We start from the raw sequence: 27,375 nt of genomic DNA on the forward strand, positions 1-27,375 counted from the left end.
AATGCAGTCACGCATGGCACCTGGGCATCAGTCTGTGTGACTGCGTGTGTGACATGTGTGTATAGAGAGTATGTGCGTGACATCATCATCATACCCGTAAGTTATGCGGGAACGCCTACTGAGTGGCAAAAACTACTTTGTGGACTTGACAGTCCATACATCCAAACAGAAAAGTCCTATCTGATTGCATTAAATGTCTTTAAACAAGATTAAATTCACTTTATCACTCACTTTGCCACTCGATCTGCCATTCACTTTATGCATGCGCATACCCTCTATTGACTGATGGTAAAAGTACTCACATTTCTTACCTAAAAGACCACGTCACCACTTTTCAACTAAACCTAAAAATCTAATTGGTCCTCCCTAATGTTCATGATAAATAAGCAAAAGAAAATGTCTGTCTGTGTCTCATAGGAGGGCTGTGGGCAGTTAATCGATGGGGAATCCAAGCTAATAGAAACTGCAGGCTTTCTATTCCTGAAAAGCGACCGTAGGGGGCCGCCATGATAAAAAAAAACAGGCCAATAGGCGGCAGGCCACCAGGAAAGGTCCGGGCGTGCTGCCATTCTGCCAGTGCCATCATGATAATTTCACTGTACCTGTATCAGTGAGTGACAAATAAACCCTCTACAAAGGGTTGTGTAGTTGTCTGTTGGTTTGTATCATTTATGTTGTTCTGTAAAAGTGGTGGTATTAGGGCTTGTTTGTTTGTGTGTACCTCGACGGAGTGGGCGGTAGAGTTTCTGCTATCTGCGCGCTGGTTGTGGTGGGCCGGTCTGGGCCAAATTCACGCGAAAATGACCGGGCCGAATTTTTGTCCCAGTCCAACCCAGCAATAATGTAATGTAGAAAGACTTACATTACATTACTGTTCAAAATGTACTTGAGAAAAAGTACAAAGGTATTGGTGTCAAAATGTACTTAAGTACCAAAAGTAGCAAGTAGTCATTGTGCTGAATGTACACTTTCATAAGTTTTCAAATGTATACAAATATTTAGAAAATAGCCGATGTACAAGTTCACATACTGTATATAATGTATGTTTTGTGAAGTAATGCAATATTGGGAACTCTACAAAGTAACTAGTACAACTAACGTTTTCAAATAATTGTAGTGGAATAAAAGTACAATATTTGCCTCTGAGATGTAGTGGAGTAGAAGTAAAATTATTGGAAATGGGAAATACTCAAGTAAAGTACAAATTCATCAAAATTGTACTTAAGTACTAGCCTGGCTCCAGCTAGCCTCGGTCCCAGGCTCACTTAACTGCGAAAAAGAAGAGCCTGGTCACAACCTAAGGCAGATAAGCTATCGAAAGGCGGCACTTCCGCCGTGTAACCCCCCCCCGGAAGTTAACGTTTTTTGACCAATCGCAGCGTTGTGTTCCCGAAAATGTATTCCCGCTGAAATGATCATTGGGTGGGGACTAGTAAACACAGCAGCACCGCGTGACGTAGTTATCTTACACGCAACACTTCCGCCACTTCCGCTGATAGTCTTTTCAGCGTAGGTCTTGGCCAGGGTGGGCTCCAGCCCTGAATCGCTAGCCACGCCCATTAATTAACCCATTTTGGGCGGGAACCCCTTTTGGTGATAGTATTATGTTATGCTTTAGCTATTGAAAAATAGCAGATCTACAAGCTCATAGCGCGCCACCGAGTGGCGCGCTACGAGCTTGTAGGTCTGCTATTTTTGAAAAATCGAAGAACGACTGACATAGAAACATAGCTTTTTCAGAAAACTGTCAGAATTTAGAAGACATTTTTAGAATCTGATCTCAGGTCAAAATGGGTTAAGACAATATGTTCTGGCAGGTCTGGAGTCTCTCTGCCTACGGCTGCGTCAGTGTCGCAGCAGCTGATTCACCTGATTGGCCATCAGCCCCGTCACTCAACAGCGTCAGACAACAAACATGGCTGCCCCACTGCGGTAACTCACGGCCGTATCAATCTGGCTATTACATCGACGTATGATAAATAGTTTCTTTACGGACACGAGAGGTTTTATAAACATCATCATCCGACATATTTTACCGCTTCCGTTTACATGCTAGTAGCGCTCGTTGGCTGAATTTGTTTGGTTAGCAAACGGGTTAGCCATAGCCACATGATTGACAACAACGTCATCTGCTTTCCTACTATTCTGATTGGTTGGTATGAACCAATCACGGAAGACTGCCACTTTGACGACACCCATCCCATAAACTGCTGCCGTGGGGAGGGCTTTCAGTCTGAATAATGAAGTGAAACGAAATGAAATTTCAGACTGAGTGTCAGGCTACTTAAACCCGCCACCATTAATTAATCCCTCGCTAGCGTATTGCCAAGGTTTTATCGCGCGTAACACTTACTTTGAAGATCCAAATATCCGTAATCGCATCTTTCTGTGAGAAACTGCTGTGTGTGGTATCATGACCGGTTGTTGTTGTCTCGCTCGGCGGTGGAAAAAGCTGACTGCGAGTATCACAGCGCCTGCTACAGGCCGTTGAAAACGCTTGTCTGGGACAAATCTGCCCCCTCAATGTCCCTTCCGAGATACAGGCCTCTGAAGACAGGGCGGACAATGCAAATTGATTAAACAATCCAAACCCGAGAATCTCGCGTTTGGCGGAGAAGGAAAAAAGAGTTCTCGTGTTCCTTGTTTCCGGCGGGCAGACGGTTAAGTACAGCACTTGAGTAAATGTACCTAGTTACTTTCCACCACTGTGTATTGGCGTGCAGTAGTGTTGATTTAGTCAAATAAAACAACAATAAAACAGACTATCTTTTTTCACTGAGGAAAACTGAATGAAAACGAAATTAAACCTAAGCCATGACGACTATACAACTATGACTAAATACAGTATACTGACAATTTTCATCAACAAATAAAAACTAGACTAGAAAATATTAGGGAGGGACTAGTGGAGAAGAGTAGAACGAAAATCACACCTGTGTGAAGCAAGGGGCGCTCTCATCATCATACATCATCTCATTCCGGCCAATCTCAATTTGCGTCCTCACTTTTGCCTTCAATGTTTGTGTTTACACACTGTTTGTGTTTACACAAACACTCAAAGCTGGGCATAGGATTCTTCATGGTCTTCAATGTTTGTGTTTACACAATGTTTGTGTTTACACAAACCCTCAAAGCTGGACATAGGAGGGGCTAGCCCCCCTCAGAAAGACAATACTGTCACATCCCCTTTGGCCTGGCCTGCAGGGCCTGTGTTGTCTGTGTCCCTTTGTACCGGTACTCCCCTATCTATGTGTTTCCCCCATAGAGTATATAAAAGGATAGAGACTGAACTGGCGCGAAGCTCCGCCCCCCCAGCTATTCATGTCAGTGGAAGTTGCTCAGTGGCGTTTTGAAGCACCCGGAAGACTGCCGGAAGTACCGTCTCAGAACGTCTACTTCCGCATTTGACCACCACATTTTGGTGGTCAAATGCGGAAGTGCAACCGAGCGCTCAATGTTAAAGCCCAGCTGCACGGGGTTTCCCGGTCATGAATCCACGGGTCCGCCTGTAGTCCCTCCTCCTACCACTAGGGAGGAGAGCTTCAACGTTGAATAGCCTCACTGGCCCCTTGGTTTCCCCTCACAGATCTATGTGTAGGCGTCGGCCAAGGTTCCCATCTTCCCCAATCATAGGTGCATTGGGAGCACCTGATCACTGCTCCCTGGAGCTCTATAAATGAGTTGGTGGCAGACATTCTGGGGATCCCCTCCAGATGACAGCACCCTTTTGTTTGTTTGACTTTATGCTTTGATTTACACACCATACAACACCCCACACTACGTTGATCACACATCCACACTGACACTACTGATATTACTGATTTACACATCTCACACTCTTTTGTTTGTAAGAATAGTTAGGTTATTATACCTTTTGTTAATAAATTATATTGTTAAAACGTGTACACTGCCTGCATCCTCCTCCATTTGTCATGGCCCCACGGGCCGGGTTGTGACAATACATTTGTTTGCTTGTTGTGTGCTGAAAAAATCTCGCAGCGTTGTTCCAAAGCATTAACAGAGTCACAGTAAAGTAGCACTGGGGTTGAACACTGAACAGTTGGGAGAACGACACTTTAATTGACAAAGCCATTTGGGCCCTAATTCAATTAATCAGCTGCGGTGCAAATGTAATTAGTCTAAGGGGAGGACTTTTTACCAGGTGATGGATGCCGTTGCAGATTTCATTTACCGCGTTTGATAAACGCAGTCGGGTTGTGTGTCGAATGACATTGCCATGGATGCACACGCGATTCCACGCTCAATCAAAAAAAACACATCAGTGCACGCATGCATGATGATATTTCACACCAACACTGGCAACTGAGAGATGGTGGAGCACATCCACGCTATTAAATTGCCGTGAGCCAACATAAATTTGCATATCAATTTTTTAGTTTGTCACTTTTAAGCATTATTAATGTTTTGTGTCATTTGTATACATTTGTTTTGCATGGCTTTTTGGCAGTTAGTACATACATGGGCAACTGGCGGCCCCCACCTTCACTTAATGCGGCCCGCAGGTTAATATCAGAATATTGATTTCAGCTGCTACAATTCCAAACATGACCCGCTTTAATTACTTAAGTCTAAAATTAGTAGCTTAAAACACTTTCAGCGCCTCCTGCTGGCCATTTGAAATGACCGCAGGGAGCCAGCAATATACCCTATAGGCGCCATTCTATTACCGCCAATACAGCCCAATACAACGAGTAGAGGCACAAAAACTTTTTCGAACCGCAACCGACATGTCTCAGGTTTCACCACAACCAGTAACATGGCTGGTGCGATGCGATCAGAAATCACTGTTTACATCTGAACGCCGGGCGGTTTGGACTAAAACAACAACTTTGGAGTATTTTTCTGAGAAAACAAGCAACAAAGAAACGACAATGAGTGGATCCTTATGGGAGGCACTCGCATTGTTCCTCACGATGAGAAGAACGTGGGCGCTGTCTAGCAGCCTGTGGGCGCTGTCTAGCAGCCTGGGCAGCACGGAAGGTTAGTGTTGAGCTTCGGCTGCATGGTACTAATATAACCCTTACTACACGCCATCTGACGGGTTTGGCGACCTCCGGGTTAAATCTTAACCCGTCAATTGACGGGTTGCGAGGCGATCTGGCGTCCATCGTGTTAATGACTAGTATAAATATGCTATTGTCTTTTTTTATGTCCAATTTGAATTTAGTGCATAAAGTTGACAACTATAATTAACAGGTTGTTGGACCACCTTTACTTGTTTATTTAGACGGGACGATGCATATTGGACAATTACATAAATGGACATTACACAAATGCAATGTAAATAGACCGGATTTAGCTAAAACAAAACAAGCAAACAGTACCTTTGTTAACTTACGTTTAACTGCGATAGATATATCTGGTTATTTAGTCTGTAAATAGCCTTGCTAAAAGCTACTCATGTACACATTGCCTGTAATTTTCCTCCCGCGCGCGCACGTACATGCACACACGCACGCACACACACACACACACACACACACAGGTGCAACATGCTGTGAACTTGTAGGTCTGCTAAAAAAAAATTGGCCAACGTATCTCCCCCCCAGAATAGGCATGCTGGGGTTCAAGTAGTTAAGCACCGATAAGTCACTGTCTTCATAACCTACCTCCACTCTCAAGTCGTTCAACTCGTATTGAATATTTATAGCTCGATCAAGGTGACTTTATTATTATTATTTTTTTTCAAGAACATGCAGATATGAATGTCTTTCATGTGGGAGCTGGAAAGACACCAAGCATCCCATGACTTTGTGAATATACAAGTTTGTTTTTTTAGGTTGTAAGTGTTGGACCCTGTAGAGCTGATTCACCCCTAGTCTCTTCTCTGCTCCACTTTAATCCACAGAGGGCCATAAATCAACTGTGTATGTTGCTGCATAGGGGGAGGGGCCATTTGATTTGACCTAATAGCATGTGGAAACGCTGTGCGTGGATCATGTTGAGGCCTATTCCTACAGTAACTAGATAACTACTGTATGTACATGTATACAAAACTCTGTCCATGGATCATATCGAGGCCTATATGTAAGGGATAATGTCTGGCTATGTGGTCATTGTTGGGAGATAATTCCCCGAAAGTGTATTGCGAAGCGAAGCGGAGGTCCCAACTACATGTTCGTAGTTGGGACCTGCCTACCCTAGCCTAGGGAGTCCGAATATGTTCGTAGATGGAAGAAAAAGAATTAAGTGAAACATTTGAGTATACTTTTTTCACCACTGCATACACTGCACTGCCCTCTTTATGCATAGACATGTCATTACACTGCACTGCCCTCTATATGCATAGACATGTCATTACACTGCCCTCTTTATGCATAGACATGTCATTACACTGCCCTCTATATGCATAGACATGTCATTACACTGCACTGCCCTCTATATGCATAGACATGTCATTACACTGCCCTCTATATGCATAGACATGTCATTACACTGCCCTCTTTATGCATAGACATGTCATTACACTGCCCTCTTTATGCATAGACATGTCATTACACTGCCCTCTATATGCATAGACATGTCATTACACTGCCCTCTATATGCATAGACATGTCATTACACTGCCCTCTATATGCATAGACATGTCATTACACTGCACTGCCCTCTATATGCATAGACATGTCATTACACTGCCCTCTTTATGCATAGACATGTCATTACACTGCACTGCCCTCTTTATGCATAGACATGTCATTACACTGCACTGCCCTCTATATGCATAGACATGTCATTACACTGCCCTCTTTATGCATAGACATGTCATTACACTGCACTGCCCTCTATATGCATAGACATGTCATTACACTGCCCTCTTTATGCATAGACATGTCATTACACTGCACTGCCCTCTATATGCATAGACATGTCATTACACTGCCCTCTTTATGCATAGACATGTCATTACACTGCACTGCCCTCTTTATGCATAGACATGTCATTACACTGCACTGCCCTCTTTATGCATAGACATGTCATTACACTGCACTGCCCTCTATATGCATAGACATGTCATTACACTGCACTGCCCTCTTTATGCATAGACATGACATTGCACTGCACTGCCCTCTATATGCATAGACATGTCATTACACTGCCCTCTATATGCATAGACATGACATTACACTGCACTGCCCTCTGTATGCATAGACATGTCATTACACTGCCCTCTATATGCATAGACATGACATTACACTGCACTGCCCTCTGTATGCATAGACATGTCATTACACTGCCCTCTATATGCATAGACATGTCATTACACTGCACTGCCCTCTTTATGCATAGACATGACATTGCACTGCACTGCCCTCTATATGCATAGACATGTCATTACACTGCCCTCTATATGCATAGACATGACATTACACTGCACTGCCCTCTGTATGCATAGACATGTCATTACACTGCCCTCTATATGCATAGACATGACATTACACTGCACTGCCCTCTGTATGCATAGACATGTCATTACACTGCCCTCTATATGCATAGACATGACATTGCACTGCACTGCCCTCTATATGCATAGACATGTCATTACACTGCCCTCTATATGCATAGACATGTCATTACACTGCCCTCTTTATGCATAGACATGACATTACACTGCACTGCCCTCTATATGCATAGACATGTCATTACACTGCCCTCTTTATGCATAGACATGTCATTACACTGCACTGCCCTCTATATGCATAGACATGTCATTACACTGCACTGCCCTCTATATGCATAGACATGTCATTACACTGCACTGCCCTCTATATGCATAGACATGTCATTACACTGCCCTCTATATGCATAGACATGTCATTACACTGCCCTCTTTATGCATAGACATGTCATTACACTGCCCTCTTTATGCATAGACATGACATTACACTGCACTGCCCTCTATATGCATAGACATGACATTACACTGCCCTCTTTATGCATAGACATGACATTACACTGCCCTCTTTATGCATAGACATGTCATTACACTGCCCTCTTTATGCATAGACATGACATTACACTGCCCTCTATATGCATAGACATGTCATTACACTGCCCTCTTTATGCATAGACATGTCATTACACTGCACTGCCCTCTATATGCATAGACATGTCATTACACTGCCCTCTTTATGCATAGACATGTCATTACACTGCACTGCCCTCTATATGCATAGACATGTCATTACACTGCCCTCTATATGCATAGACATGTCATTACACTGCCCTCTTTATGCATAGACATGTCATTACACTGCACTGCCCTCTATATGCATAGACATGACATTACACTGCACTGCCCTCTATATGCATAGACATGACATTACACTGCACTGCCCTCTATATGCATAGACATGTCATTACACTGCACTGCCCTCTATATGCATAGACATGACATTACACTGCCCTCTATATGCATAGACATGTCATTACACTGCACTGCCCTCTATATGCATAGACATGTCATTACACTGCACTGCCCTCTATATGCATAGACATGACATTACACTGCCCTCTATATGCATAGACATGTCATTACACTGCACTGCCCTCTATATGCATAGACATGACATTACACTGCACTCAGTGCACTGCCCTCTTTAGATTGCTGTTGCCTCATAGAGTGATAAGAATACTTCCTGCCCACTCCTTCCCTTCCCTTCCTTCACTCAGGAATTCCACTCACTGTATCCTGCACATCTCATATCGACCTACTGCATTACCATAACTCTCTATATTCAACTCTCTATGTTCCCCACTTTATCTGCAACAAGGATCCCTCTGGCCCATTGTGTTCCCTTCTGACAGTAGGTAGCCTCATCACTCTCCCCATTGGCCTCAGGTGCGCTGGAAGATGTCTATAGCATAGGCTTATGTTCTGGGGACGCATGCGCAAAGCTTTGGGGGGTTTTGGCGTAAAATGTCGTTATAATTGGTTATTTAGCATCTACTTTACTCCCCAAAGTTAAATACATTAGTTGTAATACATATGTGTGTGTGTATATATATATATCTCTCTCTTAACAAATGAAAACCTGCGCGGCACATTAGCTCGGGCCCGCATTGCTGTTTAGCATCACTGCTGCTGACTTCCATGGACACGACCACACTCCCCGGCACACGGCCAGCCTCCCGGGACCTTGCACCCGCACCAATGTGCGCTTCAGATCTGCCGCGCACACTTGCGTGAAATACCCACATTTAATACATTTCCAAAACGCACACCTAGCCCCCGCACTGCATGTTGGGAGCGACACAGCTTAATGTATAGGGGTCACCGATTGCTGTGCTACATCCCCCTCATGTTCTCACCACCCAGTTCGGCTACACCACACACACACACACTAACCTACACAATTCTCCACACGCAACACAGGGCCCTTATTGGCTAGTCCGCTCACATGGCGATCCCCACGCAGCAAAACAAAGCTGTGATTGGCCAGCCAGCCACACACACACACACACACACACACACACACACACACAACCAGCTCAGTGGCCTTGTGGTTAGAATGTCCGCCCTGAAACTGGGAGGTCGAGGTTCGATCCCTGGCCGGGTCATACCAAAGACTGTAAAAATGGGACCCAATGCCTCCCTGCTTGGCACTCAGCATCAAAGGGTTGGATTGGGGGGTCAAATCTACTAATCAAATGATTCCTGAGTGCGGCACGGCTGCAGCTCACCGCTCCTTGGCTGCGGCTCACTGCTCCAAGAGATGGGTCAAATGCGGAGAACAAATTTCACTGCGGTAACGTGTGTGACTTTGACTTGACAACGGGCACGTTCGGAAATATCGCACTGGGCGCACTGTGCAATGGAAACTAATAGGAGAGTGTGCTCCGCTGCGGTGTGTGTGTGTGTGTTGTGTGTGTGTGTGTGTGTGTGTGTGTGCACGCGCGATTTCAGCATGTTTTACACTGCACAGTTGCGCAGTGCACACCATGGGACAGGCTTTTCGCCCCCTGCCACTGTGCCCACAAACGCATGTCCAAGAGGAAAACAATCTAAACATTATATACTAACGTCAGCATCGGGCAGATTAACACACACAAGCGTTATTAGTCGAGTTTTCTTATTGAAGTGCCTCTGAATTGTAACGGTGTGTTTATGTCAGTCAGCGATGCGATCCGTTGTTGTTCATCCACCACCGCACCACGGACTGGAGAGAGGCCAAGTGTTTCTCTCCCTTCGGCTCATGTAGCCCTCATTGTAACTACAAATATTGTTCCCGCAGAAACAATGTGGGGTCACTGCAATCCGCAATCCAAAATATTGTAGGCCTACTATAAATCAGTCAAGGTCTCACAAAAATATACTACAGTTTGTTCTGCTCCAATCTCAACATCTTTTGGTTTCCAAAAACAGTAAAAAGCAGTTTAATGTGTGCTTATTGTAATTAAATTTAATTTGCTTTGATGTGAAAATAGTTATCAGATATCTGATATCTTCAGAAGAAGACATTGCACATTGCAAGAGACATTTGGACTAATGATTTGTAAGACCGGTTGTGTTTGTAGTATTGCCAAAATGCAGTTTTCTATGCATTTAAGGGGTATTGAGGGGTTTGACCCAAAAAACAACAAATAATAATAATACCCATCCGTTACTACATGTGAAGGGCACAATACTGGGTTTAAAAACACAGCTGAAACATGAAGTGGAGTCTGTCAAATCCCACAATTTCCTACTTCCCATTGCACTGCAACGTAACAAGGATGAGCCGCCCGAAGGGCGGCGAAATTCTAGTAGGCTACATTGAAGATAGCCTCGGAAACCCAGACGTTTTTATTTCCAGGGAGAAAAAAAAAGTCTGGGTCCGAGTCCACTTCAAATCGGCATAGAGTAGCGCAAACGTCGATCACTCTCTGCTGATCGTCTGCACCTTTGTTAAATTGACACACATATACACACACACACTCCTCTCTCTCTCTGTCGCTCTAATTAATTAGTCTCATGTCTAGCAGCTGCGCATAGTTTCTGCCGGCGGATCCTGCCGGGAGCTGCCTATGCCATAAAAAGCATAGGTGAGTTCCAGGCTACATTTAAGAAGACATAAATAAAAAAATAAAAAAGTCACCCCCCCCTTCCAGCACCACTAATTGGCCTAATGGGGACCTGTCCCAGCCTGTCTGTTGACTTGCCATTGTTGTCATTGTGCAGTATAGGAAAAATCCTGTTTGTGTGTTTTCCTTTTCCCCCGGGTCATTGCAGTCTGATAACCTCCATTAATCATCTCCCAATAGAGTCCATGTTGGCACTCCTTGGTCGGCAGGCACGCCGCAGCTAATTCCATACCGCGGGGCCTCCATGCGGCAGCCATTGTCACCTCAGCACAAATACACTCAAAAACTGGACCTCATTCCTTAAGCCATTTAGATTCTATAAATGTCTTCTAAATCCTGAGAGTTTTCTGAAAAAGCTATGTTTCTATGTCAGTGGTTCTTCGATTTTTCAAAAATAGCAGACCTACAAGCTCATAGCGCGCCACTCGGTGGCGCGCTATGAGCTTGTAGATCTGCTATTTTTCAATAGCTAAAGCATAACATAATGCTAACACCAAAAGGGGTTCCCGCCCAGAATGGGTTAAGCCTCTACTCGTAAGAGAGCAGATTAAATGGCCCCTGTAAAACGTTGCCTGGGAGTCTATATGACGTGCAGTGTGCTGTGCTTTCAAACAGTAATGTTAAGTGCATGGACTCCATGCACACAATGACACCTAATTTGAGTTATAGCAAAAAAGAAATCAAGGAAATTTGACGTAGAATACAAATGTAATACGAGAATTTCAAAAAACAGAGGTCATATGAAAGTAGTTGTATATGCCTCATTAAACTCAATCTGGGAACCCATTGGCAAAAAACAAAAAACGACACCCTCTGCTATTTGTTTCCTTTGCATTTTCCTCTGGGAGCATGGGAGCATAGACATAAAGGTAGACGCCTCTTCCGGCTCTGGGGCGTGTGTTCTCGAGAGGTGGCAAAAGTTTGCTGAGATTCCTTGCATAGCGGAGGCATGAGCGGAAGCATGGCGGAGGCTTGTCAAGCTTCCACGAGCTTAACGTAAGTCCTGGAAAAGACGCGCTGTGATTGGCCAGGTCACTTGAGTGGCAGCGAGAGACATGGAGGAGTTGTATGAGTGACGTCACTTGGGCAGCGACGCAGCGTGTCCTTCAGCACTCTTCCTGCGCACCTTTTGCTCCAACGAACTGCAGCGGCCAATGAGGCATCTATCTTTTTTTTAATATCTATCTCTGGGAGCGGTGCCCAATAGAATGTGGAACAGGATATTGGCCCGTTCGGCCCACCCTCAGCCCTCCACTTCCTGTGGTGCGCCTGTGTTTTCATTCCCACTATCAACAATGTGTATATACTGTACACGTTCCGAATGGCCCTGCTGTCAGATTCGGTAGAGCAGCTCAGAATCTGTTCTTGAGAGAGATTACATCAAACTTTGTTGTATAGGTTGAACAAACGAACGCTACACAAAGAGCATTGGAGCAAGACAGTGCCACTGTGCCAACTTCAGTTCAATGGTAAATGGTGCATTTATATAACGCTTTTATCCAAGGTGTTTTACATAGATTGTGCATTACATTCACACACACATTCCATACACCTTTACATAGATTGTGCAATGCATTACCATTCACCCATTCATACAGCGATGGCGGAGGAAACCATGCAAGGCACCAACCTGCACATCAGGAGCAATTAGGGGTTCAGAGTCTTGCTCAAGGACACTTCGACACTAACTCTGGGGGGGGGGGGGGGGGGGGGGAGCCCGGGATCGAACTGGGAACCTTGTGGTGCCGGCCACTCTACCCCCCGTCACTGCCGCCGCCTTAATGTTTTATGCTATTGTATCCTTAATTTGACACTGTATTGAGTCTGGGAGAATGATGCAATGGTCTCAAAGAGGTGCTCACAAATGACCACTCTGTAGCAGAGACTGCTTTTCTTTCTTTTTCAATAGCCTTTCTTTTAGATAATGCAGTCTTTGTTATACCACGGTGTGGCCATCAATTGAATCCTGACATCCTGTCTGCACCATCTGAGTGAAGGAAGTGCTTTGGCGAGGAGGGGACGCGGTGGCGCAGTCTGTAGGCAGCACTGTCACCTCACAGCTAGAAGGTTCTGGGTTCGATTCCCACTGGGGACGCTGTGGGCGTTGGGGGGCGTGTTCTCTCCTCCGTGTTATCAGTGCCCATACACTGGGTATAGGGTTGGCGAAAGGGCCTTTCTGTGCGGAGTTTGCATGTCCTCCCCGTGTCCCCTATAGGGTAGGTATACCCTCACAAAAAACATGCAGAAATCCTGGTATCTAAACTACCTCCTGAACCTGATGGAGGCGAAAGGAACTGGTTGGAATAACGTGTTCCTTCCACGTGCTACGTCCAGCCGGGGAAACTCCCCCCTGTCAGGTGAAAAGAAGCGGCTTGGACTCCTCATGCATAGAAGAAAGCATGAGGTTCATTACGTTGCTCTCCCCGGGTCGGCAGAGGGAGTGTAGAGCCCAGGATTACATTAGATAATTGACACTGGGTGAAAAAATAGGTTACAAAATCGCGGGATAAAAATAATGCTTTGGTGAGTATACTAGATGAATCCCGGCATCAGTTGACGTACACGTATTGTACAGTGTCGTAACATCATGGTGATGGGCCCCGGGTGCAAATATTTTGTTTATCTCTCCCCCATGAAACCACACAATTTCACGTGCGCGTCTGTGCGAGCTCGCAAATAGCCTACGGGACGGAAGAGCACGTAGCTACTCAGATCAGCTACTGTCGTCGTTTGATTTGACCTAATGTTGGTGCTAAATAACACTTAAATAACACCTCCCGCCACACAGACCGGGCGAGGAGGAGGGGCCGCCCGCTTTAGCTCTGAGCAGCAGGTCCACATGGGCACATCCACATGCAACTGGATGACTCACGCAGTCTCTCGGCAGAGAAAATTGGATTGCTTTGGCTCATTTTGGTGCCCCTGGGTTCCCCCACTGGGCCCCGGTGCAGTGCAACGGTTGAACAGTCAATATTTACGCCACTGGTACAGTGGTACTGTACCATTAGGCCTATGCCAAGAGGATCTGCCAGTAGCAGTAAATGCTTGAGTAGACACAACAGAAACAGACTGACGATGTGGACAAGTCGACAAGTGCGCTGTGCGTTGTCTCAATGCCTGGGGACGCACTCAACACATTGGCGTGCAAGCAAGCATGCGTCCGCCCCATACACACCCATTCATTTCCCCCACTCCCCCCCCCCCCCCCCTCACATGAATGGGTGTGTATGGGGCAGGCAGACTCATGCTGCGCACCAATGTGTGACTGCGGCCTGGAGCTCAAGAATAGTTTTTTCCGTCTGTGGCAGTTGAACAAGCTAAACAGAATATGATAAGAGGAAAATTAAATAAAAGTTATAAAACAATTGCATTTGAAGCGGCAATTAATTCTGTATAGATAAATTGCTCGTATTGATCCTGCGGGGGGGAAATCAGTCAGACATTGCTCAAATCGATGCAGAATGTTATTAATTATTATTATTATTTATTATTATTATTATTAATTATAGTTGTTATTGTTGTGTTGCTGTTAGCCCAGTATTGTGGACATTGCCACACTTTTTTTTTAAATGTTTTTTTTGTGGCTTTTGCCTTTATTTTATATTTTCTTTATGGAGGGACAGACAGTAGGCTGACAGGAAATGGGGAGAGAGATGGGGGGAAGACATGCAGTAAAGGCCGTCGGGATCGGGAGTCGAACCCGCGGCACACTGCCCGACTGGATTACCAGCCAAGGTGCCTGGACCACTGAGCCATGGCCCAGGCCAGGACATTGCCACACTTGCTTGTACCCTGTATATACCTTGATTATATACTACTTGTAGTGAAATATTAAGCTGTTGATGTGCTGTAATGCTGATGCCAGCGGTCGCGACACACACAGGTGGTCTCAAAACACAACGACACACAGGTCCTCGTCACACACAATAGAGCACAGGTGCTCTTCGACAGGGCATCGTCGGGCTGCCAGGGGCTCCTGTGAGTGCTTGAGTTGGACGGCGTCCAGGCCTTTTACGACTACAATAACCATGAGATTTAAGGGGTGTCAACGAAAATGCAATTGCCCAGGGTGGCCATAAACTTTCTCTCTTTTTATTTTTTACAGGAAACCACTGAGTGGACTGACGTGCGATGGTTTAATCACCACGATAAGGCCGGCATTTCTCTCCTCCTCCCAGGGCAGTGTGGGGGGGTGGCGGTGGCTCAGGGGGTAGAGTGGCTGGATGGTAACCGCAAGGTTGCCTGTTCGAACCCGGGCTCCCCTAGAGTTAGTGTCGAAGTGTCCTTGAGCAAGACTCTGAACCCCAAATTGCTCCTGATGTGCTGGTTGTTGCCTTGCATGGTTTCCGCTGCCATCGGTGTATGAATGTGTGTGTGAATGGGTGAATTGATGCACAATCTATGTAAAAGCGCCTTGGATAAAGGCGCTATATAAATGCACCATTTACCATTTATTTACCACAATACTGTGTGTCTGCCCCTGTGCAATGTCTCTGCATACACCACTTTAGTTGTTCAGTTCTTAACACAATAACTGCCGCCATTAATTAATCCCTCGATTGCGTATTGCCATGGTTTAATCACGCGTGACACTTACTTTGAAGAGCCAAATATCCGTATCGCATTTTTACTATGAAACCATTCCGTGTGTGTTGACGAAGCTGGTGCTCGTTCTCTCGGTCGGTGGTGGAAAAAGTGGACCGCGAGTATCACAGCGCCTGCTACAGGCCGTTGAAAACGCTTGTCTGGGACAAAGCGTCCTCTGCAATGTCGCTTCTGTGAGATAAAGCCGTCTGAAAACAGAGCCGGCAATGTTAGTGGATGCGCGCGCATTTTCAAAATGGCCGCGCCCATTGTGTCAGAAGCATAACAAAGCTAACGGATGGTAGATTTCGATACGATCGTATTAAAACATGCATTAATGAATACATCGCTGTTAAAACGGCTTTTCCGTTTGTGGCAGGCTACAAGATTCTACGTGTTAATATTCCTATGTTCCTGGCGGGTAAACGATTAACACTCCCATCGCCCAGGACGAGGGTTCTTTGTCCTTTCTATTAGTAACGCCCGACGCTCAGGACGAAGTATTGTCCTAAAGACGAAGTTTATTGATACGAGAACGGATCGCCTGGCTGTATAGCCCAGGCGCGCCTGCTGGGCTCTCCTCGGTGACGCGCAAGAGTGAGACGTCATCAAAAAACTCCCTCCTCTGTTTAGCTGATGAAAACGAAAATCTTAAAACGTTCATCAATCGCGATCTAAATCATCCCGTCTTTTTCTGAAAAAAGATCCTGTGTTAGACGACGCTCCGCGGTCCAGTCGCTAGTCTCGATAGATTTATTCTTGTCTCCCGTTGTTGTCGATAGACTCTAAAGTGCTGTGGCTATTGTTAGCTGCTATACAACATCATGAACTTCCGGCCGGTCCGTCCGCAAAATGCGTCTGTGTTTATAAATCGACTGGGCGCATGAATGTAATGGATTAAATAGTTCCGGGCAATTAAAGTGTAAACAGTCACACACTCATAATTTCACATTCAAGGCTCTATTCATGCTCCAGTTTGCGGTGATGAGGTGACCACCGCTATCACCGAAAACAACAACAACATGACGTCACCGAGCGGCGGTGAAGAGAAAACCACCACCTCGCCCCAGGCCTTCTCTCTGTTTTTACTAACCACCAAAACGGTGGTCACCAAGACAGAGGTCACCCAACAGAGGAAAACCAAAACCAATCACTCTAGGAGTTGGGTGCACGGTCGGCGGTCCCCTTGGTTTTACGAGCCGACGTAAAAAACAATTTAACAAACTCGCGAAACAGAGAACGAGAGAACAAAGGACTGAAATAATAGACAAGGTCATCTTGTTTAATTGAATTAATGGGAATACATTTTCTCACAAGTAGTCCAGGTCATCCTGCTGCTCGCCAATTATTTTTGAGATGAGATCCAATAAACGTGCGCTTTCGATTTACCGTATGTGGATAATGTGATACACACTTTTTTGAAATGATTAAAGCTTTAGAACTATAACCTAAATACCCGTTACCTGAAACAGAAACATTTTAGAGAATAAAATGTTTTTTTAGTTTGTTTGTTTTTTTGCCCAGCCCCTTCATCTATCCTCACCATGTCATGTCTCGCATGGCCAGACTGTTGCCTCTCGCAATTTTGAAATGCTTCCGTCATACAGTCTGGAGAACGGAAGCTCTTTTCGTGAGTTATGCGATAAAGCGGATGTGATGCATCCCCTCCCTTGGTGCAGCGGCAAAAACAGGTCTTACTCAAAGCAAAACAGTGTGTCGATTGTTGAAGCTAAAGATGGTTAGTTAATTTTCTCTCGTAAGACTATGCTCCCGTCTCGGTTAGTGTTTCCAATGGGACTAGAGTTCCATGTAACTTAGACAGCATTTTATGTAGACTTACATGGCAGTATATGTAGACTTATAGCAGTTTATGTAAACATAGCACTATATAGTATATGCATAGTTTAATGTTATAGATAAGATATTCCACTGTTACGTACTTAGCTTACGTATGATTCATGATAACTACATTGTATGTATATGATGTATTGCCATGCTTTTTGTTCTTACTTAATGTAAATCGCTCTGGATTAAGAGCGTCTGCTAAATGCCTAAATTGTAAATTGCATGAGCACCGCAGCGTGATTGGTCGAATATCTTTCCAGTCTGAGCAGCAGAGGCGGCTTCCGTTACTCGGCTCTTTGGAGCTGTAGTTCCAGACTCTATATAGCACCGTGTCTCACCGTGCATTGTGAGGAAGGTTTAGCGTGCTGTCTTACCATGCATTGTGAGGAAGGTTTAGCGTGATGCTTGCTTTGATGTCGCCACCGAAGTGGAGGTAGCCCAACGTAGCCAGAGTCACGTATAGGACGGTCACGATGCCCATCCCGATGTTCAGAGCCATGGGAAACCGCTTGGGATCCCTCATCTGGTTCTCCAGAGGAAGAACCTAAAAAATAAAAAAAACACAAAAAATAAATACAAAGATAATTTCCATCTGCCTCATATATATACAGTGCCATAGTTAGGATATGCAGAAAATCGACACTTGAGCATAGTTATTCTGGGCGGGAACCCCTTTTGGTGTTAGCATTATGTTATGCTTTAGCTATTGAAAAATATCAGACCTACATGGCTCGTAGCGCGCCACCGAGTGGCGCGCTACGAGCTTGTAGGTCTGCTATTTTTGAAAAATCGAAGAACGACTGACATAGAAACATAGCTTTTTCAGAAAACTGTCAGGATGTAGAAGACATTTTTAGAATCTGATCTCAGGTCAAAATGGGTTAATACAACGGATGCGCCAGCATATTTCAAAATATAGGCGCTAGAGTGCCAGCAGATATGGCAGATTTTACTCTGAAAAGATATAAAAGATGTGTATACACGTCCTTAGCAAACATTGTGTTAAGTATCTCCTTTCTTGCCCAACCAGCTGATGTCTGTTCTGTCACATTACTGTGCATAATGTAACGATCAATTCAAACTATTTGGGGATCTCTGCCAGCCCTAATCCCCAACGCGCGTGCACACGCACACGCACACACAAAATCATTGCTTGTGTGCACAGTTAAACTTAAACAAAGAGTGGCATTATAATCCAGAGCCTTTAGAAATTAAAACCACGGGAATTTGTGACAAAAACATCAGATTCCCAGACTGGCAGGCAGGCAGGGGATGGGAATGAGTATAGGCTATACAGCTCCGTTCAAACCAACTCCTACCCAACAAGTGTCTTTAGCGGAGCAATTAATTACCCCCCAAGCAGTCAGGGAAAACAGTAGAATAATGTATAGCACTGGGAAAGTCTCAAGCCAAATGTACAAGAATAATAATACAAACTAACTAAACTAAAAGACTAAATAAACAAAAAAGCTATTTTACAAGAGCAACTGTCTAAGGAATAGTCTGTACACAGCCACTGGTCCATGGATTCCCATTAAGCTCTGCTTGTACTAAAACCATATGCACTCTGCTCAAATGCTGGGACATCCCGATTGTGTTCCGTCTTACGCCAGGGCTCCACCGGATGCGTTGCGTCTCCGTCGCGTGCGTCAAAAAACGAACCGGGGCAATTTTAACGCCAGGGCTCCACCGGATGCGTTGCGTCTCCGTCGCGTGCGTCAAAAAACGCACCGGTTTAATTTTAATGCACGTGTTAATGTCACGCAACGCGGGCAGTGGAGCCACCCTTCATTGATTAAAAAGGGAACATTCCCTGATGGTGACGGAGACGCAACGCTGACGCGCCCAGTGGAGCCCCGGTGTCATGCCTTTAAGCAAGGATAAGATGAACTCTTTTCACATTTTACTCAAAAATGTAGCCGAGGATGGGAACCGTGACCATGGACGACAACTTTTTTCCCAATAAATATTTTTACAAAACATAATTAATAATGTGAATTCAGTTTGATTAAAATCCATATATCTTACCCAATCTAAAATACAGTCTAAGCGCCACTAAAATGTCACCGCATTGTGGTAATGAGAATTTCAGCTAAAAATGCATTAAAAAAACAATAATAATGATCTTTCACATAAAAATAAACCTCTGTACAAGAAAGAGAAAACTATTATCTTTAAAATGATCATTTCATTTTATTATCAAATTGTGACTTTGAAATGTTCACTGCCATGGTATTTCATTGGTTTTGTGAGAATGGCAGTCTAGAGGGATGTGTGTTTTAAATGAGTCTAGCATGGTTAAAATAGAGTTTGGAGTTACAATGGTTTTATATAGGAAGAGAGTGTGTCTGATCAAATTAATATCAAATATCAAAATATTGTCTGGGGTGCACATAACAGCCATAAGTGCCATTCAGGGCTGGAACCCCTTTTGGTGTTTTAACCCATTTAGGCCTGACCTCAACATTTAAAAAAAATCTTCTAAATCCTCCAGTTTTCTGAAATAAATATTTTCACGATTTTTCAAAAATAGCAGACCTACAAGCTCGTAGCGCGCCACTCGGTGGCGCGCTATGAGCTTGTAGATCTGCTATTTTTCAATAGCTAAATTATAACAATGTTTAAAACACCAAAAGGGGTTCCCGCCCAAAATGGGTTAAGCATTATGTTATACTTTAGCCATTGAAAAATAGCAGATCTACAAGCAGTGCCACGCTATGAGCTTGTAGATCTGCTATGTTTGAAAAATTGTGAAAATGTGGTGGAAATCTTTGAATATATATTCTTTCAGAGCAAACGTTTTTAACTCAAATCTTTGCTTCTGGGGGGTCCCTGGAACATCATATTTTCAGATGGGGTCAGCGGCCAATTACATATAATTCTGGGCGTCCTTGACATGAAAATGTTTGAGAATCACTGACAAAAATCATGACAGAAAACTGTCATGATTTAGAAGACATTTGTAGAATGTCGGATCTCAATGCATTAGTGTCTGATTGCCACTATCAGGTCACTACTCACTGTTCCACCTCAGACTCCAGCTTGGAGATAATGGGCATCCATACAGTCTGCATTAGTCAGCTGGTAATTATGTGTCTGTGCGAGAGGAGAGGACACCCAGGCAAAGACACCCATAGAGACACACGGGGACTACAAATGTCATGCCCCCAAATGAGACAGCGGCCCCACTTCTGGTCCATTTCAACTGTGTACTGCAGCTGCCAATGCAATCCCTATGAGAGGCATCATAAAATACCCTAATTTCACTGGTTCATTACTGAGGCTATAGCGATTTTTTTGTGTTCTAATAAAGTGTCCCATATGTTTGATTTGTCCTTTTCAAAGTCACATACCTGCCATCTCAATATACATCCTACAATGTACTATAATATACTCCATCAGTTTGTGAAAAGTGCTAGCATTGTAAATCTCAAGTCAAAGTGGTCGCACGGTATATACGTCACGGTTGCATCCCTTTGAGGTTGTATTTCATTTTATATGCTATGTATTTGTTGAAAATGATCTAAACAGCATCTTGCAAGACTATTATTAATACTCATCTGGAGAATTCACTAGGTAGTTGAAAATGTCAGGATGTTTTGGGTGTAAAATAATTTTCCAAACTTCTCTGAAAGCTCTGCAAGCTTTGGTCCCATGTAACTTAAATCTGCATCCGAGCAGACTTGAGAAAGAGTGGCCTTCCGCAAAAAGACATTTGTAGAATCGTCCTCAGGTCTAAATGGGTTGAAGTGAAATATTCAATGTGTGACAACAATCTGACATCTTCTAGTAACATTATCCCATTTTGACCTGAGATCTGATTCTAAAAATGTCTTCTACACGTCAGTGGGTCTTCGATTTTTCAAAAATAGCAGACCTACAAGCTCGTAGCGCGCCACTCGGTGGCGCGCTATGAGCTTGTAGATCTGCTATTTTTCAATAGCTAAAGCATAACATAATGCTAACACCAAAAGGGGTTCCCGCCCAAAATGGGTTAAAACACTGTGTGTGACTGGTAAGAAGGAGCCGAGTTGAGCTGCCCCATCACGAGGCATGAACTCAACACATTTTTCCCAGAAGCATTTAGCCCTGCAGGACGACAACCACTAAATGCTCTGCAATTATGTTTGGCTAGTAAAGGGGGACATTTCCGATGGCCGCCCTTTCGGTCCAATGCAGAGGCAATCAACACCACTGCTATTATCCACAAACCTATCTCTATCCACACCGAGGAGATGGAGGTTATAATGAGGCCCGTTGGTGGAAACATGGCCAAGATTCATTACCTTTCTTGTCTTTTTAATCTATATTCTCAAAGTAACTCAAAGTCATAGAGACTATAACTTTGAGGATGTGTGCAGGCATTGGGTTTTCTTGCACCATTTCGAAAGTAAACTGTAAGACTTTTTAAGACCTTTTTAAGACCTCAGCACATGTAATTTAAGACCGAATAAATGACGCAACTCGCAACAATGTCTTCCTATGATGAAACTAGGGATGCCTCGATCACACTTTTTCCCACTCGATCCAATACCGATAGTATCAATACTGATCAACCATCATCAAAAACGATTCGATACTGATCCAATACCGATAGTATCGATACCGATCAACCATCATCAAAAACGATTCGATACCGATCCAATACCGATAGTATCGATACCGATCAACCATCATCAAAAACGATTCGATACCGATCCAATACCGATAGTATCGATACCATCATCAAAACGATTAGATACCGATCCAGCACATATTTAAGTTTCTCTATGCTGTCTGATATCTGGCAGGTAGCACACGTTATCTTTACTTTTTACTTATTTTCTAATCTGGAATGTTAAAATTGATCAAGTGATATTACTCCACCTCCCCAGAATAATAGTCAACAAACAAGTTCCACAAGTAGGTTATGAGAATAACTGACCCATTTATTTTTACCAACTTGAGCCTATACTATTCAAATGTGGATAATGCACATTGATCAGGTTTTTGTTAAACATTTCTCAATAGCATAGGTAGGCTATACACATTCATTCTGAATATTTACAGTGTTGAAACTCATTTCAACTCTGTCATTTCTCAACCGTTTCGGAACCGGCCCGGCAACCTGGGTGCGTTCCTGTGGGTCTGGAACTTCCGGGGGGACCCCCACACGGAGTTGCACCACTCAATTCACATGGGTGTGATTTTTTAAGAAGATGAACATTTCAGCTGTCAGTCTGTTACTTCTCTCGTCAGATAATAATTGACACTGATCGAGGCTAAACAGCCTCTCATTCGGAGGAGGAACGTTGCTGCCAGGGTCGGTTTTGCACTCGGCTGTTGGGTCCTTTTCGTTTTCTAACAAATTATACTCTCAAATCACTGACATTGCTGCTCGAGCAAGCTCCGTGCTCCTGCCTACTAGGTAGCTAACTGCCTGCAGCATAGCCTCCTATTAGCACAACACTGTTATGATCTATGAAGTACTGAAGCGGAGTACTGGAATGTGCTTGCATCGGAGCGTTTGATCATTTTCACTGCAGTCTGATCCCGATCACATTTTTTTGCCCATTCTTCAAATGCTACTTGCTGCGGCTTCTAGACATATATAACTTTTATTAATAGTGGTCTAATATTATAAACTAATCAAAGTATTATGCACAGAATGTTTATGGCTTTCATTTTCCCATGAGCCTTAAAACCCTTATCTTCAAATGTAATACCTATGGTCAGGTTTGGTCAAATTTAAGACAAATTAACCCATTCTAGGCGGGAACCCCTTTTGGGGTTAGCATTATGTTATGCTTTAGCTATTGAAAAATAGCAGATCTACAAGCTCATAGCGCGCCACCGAGTGGCGCGCTACGAGCTTGTAGGTCTGCTATTTTTGAAAAATCAAAGAACGACTGACATATAGAAACATAGCTTTTTCAGAAAACTGTCAGGATGTAGAAGACATTTTTAGAATCTGATCTCAGGTCAAGACCTTAAAGTCCCGATTTTTTATTCAATACTTTTTAAGGTCCCGCGGGAGCCGGGAACCCATCGGCTTCATTTCGTCCTACGTGTCAAAGGCTGCCGTTCGTATTTAAGAAAAAACACCAGATGCCCTTTGTTCTCCGTCGCGCCTCTGTCCCTGCACACCCTATCTGACTAATGTTTTTTCTGTTACTCCCGACGTCTCCTAGCCTCACTTCAGCAGGCCATGTTTGCACGATCTGCGACACCATCTGCGAGTCTCAGACAGACTTAAATAAATCAAACTCCCAAAAGTGCGAGGAAATGGATACAAGGCAGACTGAAGGCTTAGTGATACATAATACAAAAAGTACAGAAGAAGATCCATTGAAGTTGATGAAGTTGTCACCTCAGAGTAAGGCAACGTTTCAAATGAGCACACAGCTCAGTAGACTGATCCCTCTACTGCTCTTGAATCGCTAGCCTGGCTAATAAGCCAGACCGAATCAGCCGTTGGCAAAAAAAAATTGCCTGCCGGCGGATTACGGTCTGGAGAGGCTCAATTGTACGCCCATTTCCTACACCAGAGAACTGGTGTGGCCAATATGGGCGGGCTTTGGTACAGTGACGTTCAATGCTTTTTGAGACCTTTGACTGACAGTAGCTCTGACCAATTGCGTCAAAGAGAAAATGTTTGAACTCGCCCCCCCGGGAAACAAGATCCATACACAGCATCTCCAGACTCAAATACCACACGACAGTGTGATTTGAGTCTGGCTTATTAGCCAGGCTATTGAATCGCCACCTTCCAATGAACTCTTCCAATGTCACCACAGCCTAAGCCTGCCTAGTAGCACATTTTACTTCACTGTGCGTGCGTGCGTGGGTGCGTGCGTGCGTGCGTGCGTTACTCTACAACTCTATCCTATCTGGCAGCCTCACTTGGTTCTGCACCTGCGTGAAGCCTGCCAAGACTTCCGTCATGCCTGCTGGCTTAACCCATTTAGGCTTGACGTAGAAATTAAAAAAACGTTCGCTCTGAAAGAATATATACCTATTCAAAGATTTGTGCCGCATTTGTACGATTTTTCAAAAATAGCAGACCTACAAGTTCATAGCGCGCCACTCGGTGGCGCGCTATGAGCTTGTAGATCTGCTATTTTTCAATAGCTAAAGTATAGCAGAATGCTTGAAACACCAAAAAGGGTTCCCACCCAAAATGGCTTAAACAAACGAGCCAGAACACCACTGATATTTTTTAGGTCACGCCAGGCGCTTGTCACACTTCACGAATGCACAAAGCTCTAACATGTGAGAAGACGAGGTGAGGGGACGGCTGATAATCCCACGTCCGCTCTAGACTCTCCTGGCGCTCAACAGGTGGTACAGTTAACAAGCAAACAGAATCGTCCGCTATAAATCTCTGCCACAGGCAGCCTTCAAAGACCGAGAGAAGATACACACAGAGAGACAGAGAGATAATGGGAGGAAGGAATAATAAAGATGGACCCACAGAGCCCAGAGAAGAAGAAATGCAGAGAGATGGTGGATGGAGAGAGTCACACAAAACAGGAAAGATAACGAGACAGACGGAATCCTGCAGAGGACAGGAGTGACTGGAGGGGTTGACACAAGAGCAACAAGAAATGCATCAGTCAAAGAGGTTTAATTGCCTCTATAGTTTGAGGGTGGTGACATTCAACAGTGCAATAGACAATATTCCGCCACGTCAGTTGGTCGGGCTCCATATATGGTCAGTGGTCACGCCTCAAGACATCATGCCTCCATATATGGTCACGCCTCGTGACTCCATGCCTCCATATACGGTCACGCATCGTGACATCACACCACGTCACGCCACCATATATGGCCATCTACATAGATGAAGATCACGACACTGACCTCAGCTAACCCTGGATAAACATACATTAGGAAGACTGTATCTTCCTAATGTATGTAGAGACGGCCAGCAACTCTACATCTGACCTCAAACCCTTAGATCTCCATATATGGAGCTGACCTTCTGACATTCCATATGTTGATCCTACCCCACCCGTCCTTCCTGTTCCGACATTTCATATGTCGATCTGACCTGATGAAACCCTGTACACTCAAAACACGCTCCATATACGTATGGCCAGTACAGAATTAATTCCATATGTTGATCTGACCCCCCATGACAAAGCTCCAGCGCTCGCCCAGCAGTCTGCCGTCACCAGGCTGATGCGTGCACGCACTGCACGGGCGTCTTACTGGTATTTTTCTCCCATAAAAAGGTTATACCTGTCCTATATAGAGCGTCGCAGTCCCGCCCTAGCCTGATTATCAGACTGTAGCTTTCTTGAAGCTTCAGTCTGACATTGTCTCCTGTCTGAGCGATTTCAAGGGGGAGGGGATTAGAATTTCCCTCAACCAATAGCCATTGGTGTTGTTTTTCCCTCCTTCCTCTGTGTGTTGCGCTGCGTGATGACGCTGAAAACGGGACTCGGCGCTGATTGGTTGTTCGTTAGACCCACCCCCACCACCGATTCTCATTGGATAATACATTTTTGTACCGAAGAAATTATAGGTTCACAGTGCAACACCAGACCAAGAGATGCAGTCCACTAAGAGAGTGGGCGGGGTCTTTGGGCTGGATCCAGGCTAGTCCCGCCCCCTACCAGGGACCAGGAAATGATTCTCCGTTCATTTTCCTCATAGACATTTCAGAAAGTATTTATTTAAAGACGTTTACGCCGCGGACCAAGCCAACTCGAGTCGTGACAAATCATGACAACAAACACAATTTTTGGGGCCGAACAAATAATTAGAAAGAAGAAAAAAACGGCAGGTTACAACACTTTTTTTGTTGTTTTTCTTCTTTGTAATTATTTGTTTGGTCCAAAATATTGTTTGTGTTGTCATGAGTTGTCACGACTCGAGTTGGCTTTGTATTAAATAAATACTTTTTGAAATGTCTATGGGAAAAATGAACGGAGAATCATTTCCTGGTCCATGGTAGAGGGCGGGACTGCAACGCTCTATACCCTTTAATGTTTAGCAGTGCAATTGATAATGGGTTTGTAAGTTTGACACACACGGCAGCAGAGTTGGTACAGAGTTGGTACATGCCGGTAGGCCAGTAAGGAGCGAATTACAATAGTCAAGTTTTGACAAGACTGTAATCCAGACAACAGTCTTGTCAAAACTTGACTATTGTAATTCGCTCCTTACTGGCCTACCGGCATGTGCACTTAAGCCTCTCCAAATGATCCAAAATGCCGCAGCTCGTCTGGTCTTCAACCAGCCAAAATTCTCACATGTCTCCCCCCTGCTCCGCTCCCTGCACTGGCTCCCAGTCGCTGCCCGCACAGAATACAAAACTCTGATGCTGGCATTCAAAGCAACCAAAGGTATGGCTCCCCCATATCTTGCAAGCATGATTGAACCCTACAAACCCTCCCGCGCACTCAGATCAGCCAACGCAGGAAAGCTGGAAGTACCCTCACTAAAAACGCCGGGCCAACGCTCCACACGTCCCAAACTCTTCTCCCTTCTGGCCCCAAAACTGTGGAATGCACTCCCCGTTGCAGTCAGAACTGCAGCATCACTCCCAATCTTCCGCCGTAGTCTGAAGACCCACCTTTTCAGACTCCATCATGGCCCATAGCACTTATCCTACCCCCTTAGATAGCACTTTTTAGACTTAGATAGCATTTGAAACAGACTTATAGCATGTCATGTAGACAGCACAATAATTGCATTGTATATAGTCATAGCACATCATAGTAGCCTACATATGTATAGCATAGTATAGTATATATGTATAGTTAATATGTATAGTGTCATATGTTCTAGTTACGTTCTTAGCTTACGCATGTTTCTTGATAAATGCATTTTATATATGTGATGTATTCCCATACTTTTGTTCCTGCCTAATGTAAG

The 27,375-nt window shown here is 44.4% G+C and overlaps 1 protein-coding gene across 1 annotated transcript in view; it reads right to left on the reverse strand.

Moving 5' to 3' along the window:
• The window catches only part of slc36a4 (solute carrier family 36 member 4), a 247,794-nt gene that overhangs the window by 140,445 nt on the left and 79,974 nt on the right, over positions 1-27,375 (reverse strand). Inside the window, exon 10 of the mRNA XM_079514352.1 lies at positions 17,886-18,055. Within this exon, the coding sequence (XP_079370478.1) occupies positions 17,886-18,055 (170 nt within the window). The remainder of the gene's footprint in view (positions 1-17,885; positions 18,056-27,375) is intronic.

Source organism: Electrona antarctica (assembly GCF_951216825.1).
Source record: "Electrona antarctica genome assembly, chromosome: 11".
NCBI lineage: Eukaryota > Metazoa > Chordata > Actinopteri > Myctophiformes > Myctophidae > Electrona > Electrona antarctica.